The following is a 6546-nucleotide window of genomic DNA, read 5'->3' as shown; positions in this document are numbered from 1 at the left end:
TTGTGTTAGAACAATGTTTGACATCTGTCTCTACATTCTTTCATCAGCTGAGGTGTTGATGCAGCTGCACATATCTCCTGTTTTCTCATTCTGGTTTGTGCAAAAGATTGGTAAGATGTGCAATCTCTGCATGAAATTTCATTCAAGTGTTTCCCTTTATTTGCCCCTAGGAAGCAATGGCTTGGAAATCTTGGAAATGACTGTGTCACCCAGGAGCCCACACAGCTCATGATTTGCATCTGTTGAAAACTACCGTCATGACAAAAGAACGTTTGCATCGTTTCTGTGCTGACTGTCATACAGCCTTGTGGAGCAGGTAGGGACATGGCATGACAGAGAAAAGGGAAGAAGTCTCTTACGATGGGAAAAGTGCCCAAGGAATGTTTACATCTCACGTGCTGGTGTGTAACCGTTCCATGCCCATGCCCCATGTGCTTCTGAATGGGCAGCACAGCTTTTGTTTCACTCAGCCACCTGTGGCAGAGCAGATCAGGCTTTCTGCAGCCATGGGAAATCATCCCATCACTTTGTGCCTTATAAGGAGAAGGAAAACTTTCTCTTTTTAGAGTTCGACTTACAACCCTTACCACCTGCAGTGAAGAAGATAGCATTTTTCTTGTATCCTTCAATTCCAAGTCCATATTTTCCAAAAAGCACAAGAATTCAAATTTGAACTCCAGCAAACGATTTCAGTGTCTATTTCTGATTGCGGCGATTTTTCAGTCCAGAGGTCCCACTTAATTTAAGGTGCCCGTTTTAATTCAGACAAAGGCTGGAGGGTTGCAGCTGACTTCCCAAGACTGCAATAGGTGGTGGTGACACAGCCTCGGGCTTCCATGTTTGTGCTAATCCCACGTTTCCTTGCTCTGCCTTGCAGGGCAGCTCGTGCTGGAAGTGGCCGCTCTCCCACTGTGAATGAAGGTCGGTGCAGGAGCAGCTGCTGATGGGAGGCAGGAAGTCCAGGCTAATGAACTCTGAGGCATCTCCTGGTGTGCTACCAGAGGCGGCAGTAATGATGTCAGGGGACAGTTGCAGAAGAACGTGAGGAGCTCCCCAGCAGGAAGCCACAAAACCTGCAGAAACCTGCAGGAGAGTCAGAGCATGCACAGGAGCCCAGGAGGAAATGCAGCCCGGGTGTTTGAGCGGCGCCTGGCAGTGCAGTGCTGCAGCCCACAACCAGAGCTGTTCTGCCTTCGCCGGGCTGGCTTCCCAAGTAGGGCGTGTCTGTCCTCGTAAAAACCAGAGGGCTGGCTCCTCCCAAAGCTTGCTGATTGTTCGGGAGCCCAAATCCTTCCAGCCTTCAAGCTGGAGGCAACATCTCCTGGGTGCAATCGTGCAGTGCCTGAGCGAGAGGGTGACCCAAGATGGCTGCCCAAGAGTCACCTTAATTTCTCTGTTATCTTACTTCAGATAACCCCACTGGGTGCCCCTTGTGTCGGTCTCTTAGAATTTGGATCTAGGAGGTGTCCGCTTCCTTTGCTTATAATGAAAGTGCAGAAGTGATGCGGAACCGTGCTGAGGTCACATCATTGCTGGGGTGGGAGGGTTTGGCCCTCAGCTGGTGAGCAGAGCTGGTGCTCTGGTGAGCGTGCTGCACACAGAGACTGAGCTCTGAGCGTTCCTTGGAAGGATCATCCTCGGAGAGCTCTCAGAAGCACCGCTGCGGCGTGTGTGTGACCTGGGCACAGCCCAGACTGACCTGGACAAAGAGGTGAGCTGGGCTTGGTGCTGCGGGGTTGCTGGAAGGAGTCTCAGCAGAAAAGCTGGGCTGGGGAGGAGCTCCCAGATCAAACGAGGCCCTTCCCAATGGCTGCTTCCAGGGGAAATTGATTCTTTGTGAGATTCTGTCACACGTTTCGGTGAGGATGATGAATTGTCATCATTCCCCTGTGTAATGCTACAGTGCAATGGAAAGCACAGCAGTAATAACAAGGTGGCAAAGTCCTAGGCTGCAGCAAGTGAGGATAATCCCAAGTGCAGCAAATGTGGACAACAGAAAGAACGGAAAAAAACTGCTGAGCCTTGGAAGGCCTCAGATAGCAGGGATCTCCGGTCAGGCACTCTTGCCTCCAATGCCAACCCTTCAATGGGGTTTGGGAAGGGTTTGCGTGCACCTGAGCTGCCCTGGGTTGGCCCTGCCTTCCCACCAGGTGCTCAATCACTGCTTCAAGCTGTGACTGAGCATTGCCACTACAGCCCTGGCAAAATGGCTGCCGGGCCCCAGCCTTCCTCTCAGACATGACAAAGGAAGAAGAGCACAGACTTCATGCACTGCAATTTGTGCTTTATTGACCCATGGAGCGCTGGCTGTGCTGTATGCAGCATATTTTTAACAAAACCCCACTGAAGTCATGGTGGAGAGCCAGGTGCTCAGCTGGGGACATGGTCAGTCTGGTGACATCACAAGCACAGTGACATCACAAGCACTGTGACATCACAAGCATTGTGACATCACAAACACAGTGACATCACAAGCACTGTGACATCACAAACACGGTGACACCACAAGCACTGTGACATCACAAGCACTGTGACATCACAAACACAGTGACACCACAAGCACGGTGTTTGGGGCCGTGGCTGCACCAGTGAGTGCCACAGCCGTGAGCGCTGCGCAGGAGTGTGGACACGCTGCGTGAGCTCTCGTCCCGGCTGGCAGTGATAATTGTGGTGGCTGACGGGTGCTGCCCGCTCTCGCTGACGGTGCTGCTCAGCCATTGTCTGGTGTGTTAGCTGGAAGGAAGAAGGACTGCAGCTGTGCCTGGTAAGCCAGAACTGTACGTTTGTCAAACATGTGAGTGCAGTGCATCCATTGCAGCTGCAGCAAGAGGAGAAGATGAAGGGAGTCTTTTTCATGTCAGGAACGCAAAATGTGTGCTGCAGGGTATATAACTGGTGATGAGATGGAGGACAGTACTTGCTGGGAGAAGCCGTGGCAGTTAGACACAAGTTGGATCTAGACTTGGCACAGTTCTTGCAGCCAGCTGCTTCCGAGACTCCTCGAGAGTCTACACAGCATAAAGGAAGAAAGCTGGGAAAATGCTTCTTCCTCATAATTCTTCCCTTGTTGACTCTTTCCTTAGGGTTCCAATCTGAAAGGTGAGCTTGGGGATCCAAGCAGTCCAAGAGTGCAGCCGGCTCTTTCCAAGAGCGGGGAATTCCTTTGGAGAGGAACTTGCTCTAAGAAGTTCCCCATGCCTCAGAAAGGAGTCGACTGCTACTTTTATTTCTACTCCATCTGCTTTAAGGTATGATTGGGTTTCTTTTGCCTGGATTTTCTTCCCTTTCCTCACTTCTAAGAGGAAGGGGTGGAGCAGGGGGAGACCTGCTGGTGATGCGTTACCTTCATCAGCAGTGGGATTGTGCACTTGCTGCTAACAACCTGGGCTGACAGCACGGACACGTTTCAGGCTGTACTCTTATTTTCCTGTGTGGTTTCCTTTTGCTTGCAGGGAGACAGCTGTGCCTTCCGCCACTGTGAAGCGGCTCTGGGAAGTGAACAAGTCTGCAGACAGTGGATGGAGGGTCGCTGTTCCAGCAGCGACTGCAAGTTCAGACATATGAAAATTGATGTGAGTGTTTGCCTAAAGATGAGCTCTCCACTTCTCTCAGGCACGACCTGGAGCGCTGCATCTCTTTGCAAATCTCATCTGCCTGTTTCCGTGACCCTTCCTTCCTTTCTCTCTTCAGAAGAAGCGCAGTGAGATTCCCTGCTATTGGGAGAATCAGCCGGGAGGCTGTCAGAAAGCCCACTGCCCTTTTCTTCACCAGAAGGAACGCGGTGGGAATGCACCGACCGTACCACCAAGCAACGGTGAGTTCCTGGTGGCATGAAGCATCAGGAAAGACTTAATTATGAATATTACTTCTGAGCGGGTGCAGGATGTCAGGTAACCATTCATTGGGGAGGGCAGGGAAGAGTCCTGATAAGTGAAATATTGGCTTGCGTTTTGGCTGTCAGAATAGGGGTGGATTTTTTTCTGGAGAGAGGTAAATGCATTGCAGGTCTGTGCTGACTGCAGAAATGGCACAACATTTGAGCAGGGGAAAGGCAAATGTAAGAAACTATGCTTCAATGTTGGAAGCTTGTGGCTGACTGTGCTGAAACCTTCCTCCAAAGAGATGCTCTTCAATTATTTCTTGTCTTCTTTCTGCCAGAAGCTGACACGAGTGGCCTTCCTCTCAACAGCGGCCTTGCAGAAAGTCTGGGGAACCAGACAGAGGTTGAGAAGGCACCAGAGAGAGGTACAGATACTGAACAGGCATCTGGGTTGGATGCGCTGTCTTTCTCCTCAGATTTTCTGATTGTTCTCTCCTGGACTGTTCTCTGCAGTTGACATCCCAGCTTCCTCCCACGGCCCGGCTGCGCAAAAACGCAAGCGATGCGACGAGAAGGGCAAAGCAAGGGAATTGCCTTGCAAGAAAAGAGTCAAGGGTGAGCACAAGCAGCTTGTTACAGTGCCTCAGCACAGTAATGCTGTCACTTAGCATTGTTCTGTGTCAGAGTTTTCCCTGCCCTGGACTATTACCGAGTGCAGCTCTTGGGTTTCTTTGTTCCTTTTGATGCGTTGTTGGTAGACAGAGATGACTGTGTGGAAAACATTGCTGAGAATCCTGGACATGGCAATGTAATTCCGCTGGTCAAATGTATTTAACTTTGTTGTGAGTTGGGTTGTGGGAATGATACAAGAACATGGATTTCTCTTGAGGCACAGCAAGAGTGGATCAGCAATCTCTTCCTTTTACTTCAGGTGGACGCAAGGTGTACATGAGGGCTATTGATTGGAAAGCCACCTTCCCCAAAAAGCAGAGACAGAAACGAAAAGCAGCAGAGATGCAACCATCTGCTGCTGAGGACACCGATGAGCCCCCAGCCAGAAAACTACCAATGGTAAGAACAGCGGCAACAGCAGTAGTGCATATGGAAGGTTTACATTGCTCCTGTAGTAATGGTAGAAATTTCAAATGTTCTACAGCCTTACTGTTTCCTTTGAAGGCAGCAGATGTCTCACAGGGTACTTGTGGAAAACTTCTATTTTGATTAGATGCAGAGCAATGATTATGTAAGATTCTGTGATTCTACAATTCTCAGATTGCTCTGTGGTGTGAAGGATTTTGTCCATGAATGCTGTGCTGTTAAAAACACCCAAGGTCACTTGTAACCTTCAAGAGAACCCTTTCTTCAGGAGCCGCGTGCTTCTGTATTTGGGATCAGGCTCAGCAGCGCCCAGGGAAGGGAGGAGGAGTCCTCAGAGATCATCCAGTGTTCTACCTGTCCTGCTGTGGCCAGGGTTGCCAGCCATGAGATCCAACTGCCTGGAAACCCATCCAGCCTGGCCTTGAGTGCCTCCAGGGATGGGGCATCCACAACTTCCCTGGGAAAAGAAGCTACTTCGGAAGCTTTGACCCGTGCATCATACACTGTCTTGTTTCTTCCTAGGCCATCGTTTCAGCCCTGCCTGGGGACAGCCTGGTGACCATTCCTGCAGTCAAAACACCTCCAAGCAGGTGATGACCACAACTTGCTCTTCATCAGTGCCATTTTTACATTAGACATAAGTTCTTTTGCATTAGGGGACAGATGGGGTGTTTGAGATGTGCCGTGGCATAATCCAACAAAGGAAGAGGTCATCTGCAATAATTTTAATTGCACACTCAAAATCTCTGCACAGCGTGTCATGAGGAAAAGTAACTCAGTCAGTGAACAGGTTTATGCAGAGGATGACTTCTTCACATATTTACAGTCAAATAATGAGGCTGGCGATGTGTTTCTGCTACAAAACCTGGCCCCTGTTGGCTAGGCTCAAACTGCTCTGTCTGTCCAGATCAGCTCCCACTACGAGCAATGTGCCTGCTGGTATCTTGCACTCTAAAGGCAGCCGCAGGTTAACTGAATCGCCATCCCTGTGTGAGTGTGAGGTGCGGGAGGGGTTAACCACAGACCTCAGAGCTGGTTTGCTGAAAGCGTATCTCAGTTAGAAATGTCAGGTACTGACTGTTCTCTTCCTTGTTCTCCCCAGTCTGGAACTGCTTCCGGGAAGCCAGGCAGACTCCGTGGCAGACTCTGTGAGGAATGCCTCACAAGAAGCAGATCAGATGCAGCAGCTGAGCTGCACAGAGGCGGGGAAAGCGCTCGTCTCAGAGGATGATGACATCGAAAACTTAATGCTGGAAATCATAGGAGATGAGTTGGAGGGAGAAATTGATGTGGACAGTGAGAACGATGTGGATGAGCTCCTTCAGGAACTGTCTGAGATCATTGACAGTGTAACACCATAGACTGATTGTATATTTTAAAACAAACAACAACAAACAACAATTAAAACCAACCCTATTCCTTTTCAACCCTGTTTCTTTTCTTTCTTACACTGTGGGGACACTTTTCCTGAAACTGCAATGAGTCTTAAAGCAAACTGGCAGAAATCAGCAGTGCCTGCATTCTGTTCTCCTGATTTCCCTGCTGGTCTGAGTTCAGAGGCCGTGCACCCACTCCCCAGCTCTGGGTGGCTGCCTCCAGCATCAAGGGCACAAAGCACTTGTGTGGGC

General features: G+C 49.9%; 1 protein-coding gene across 1 annotated transcript; it reads left to right on the top strand.

The window, feature by feature from the left end:
* The first annotated feature begins 257 nt into the window (after positions 1-257).
* LOC104913505 (uncharacterized) lies at positions 258-6279 on the top strand. Its single transcript, XM_085238029.1, has 8 exons — positions 258-316; positions 3395-3572; positions 3691-3814; positions 4159-4245; positions 4334-4435; positions 4752-4891; positions 5441-5508; positions 6021-6279. Exons 1-8 carry the CDS (start codon positions 258-260, stop codon positions 6277-6279), a joined length of 1017 nt encoding a protein of 338 aa, XP_085094155.1.
* The last annotated feature ends 267 nt before the right edge of the window (positions 6280-6546 follow it).

The sequence above is a fragment of the Meleagris gallopavo genome, chromosome 16 (genome assembly GCF_905368555.1).
Source record: "Meleagris gallopavo chromosome 16, MGAL_WU_HG_1.1, whole genome shotgun sequence".
In the NCBI taxonomy this organism is placed as follows: Eukaryota; Metazoa; Chordata; class Aves; order Galliformes; family Phasianidae; genus Meleagris; species Meleagris gallopavo.
This window is presented reverse-complemented; position numbering and strand designations above follow the sequence as displayed.

Excerpts from the sequence above, each read along its gene's own strand:
- LOC104913505 (XM_085238029.1), top strand. The coding sequence starts at position 258 with ATGACAAAAGAACGTTTGCATCGTTTCTGTGCTGACTGTCATACAGCC. Across the intron at positions 4,436-4,751 it reads TTGCAAGAAAAGAGTCAAGG|GTGGACGCAAGGTGTACATG; the intron begins GTGAGCACAAGC and ends CTTTTACTTCAG. Across the intron at positions 4,892-5,440 it reads CAGCCAGAAAACTACCAATG|GCCATCGTTTCAGCCCTGCC; the intron begins GTAAGAACAGCG and ends GTTTCTTCCTAG.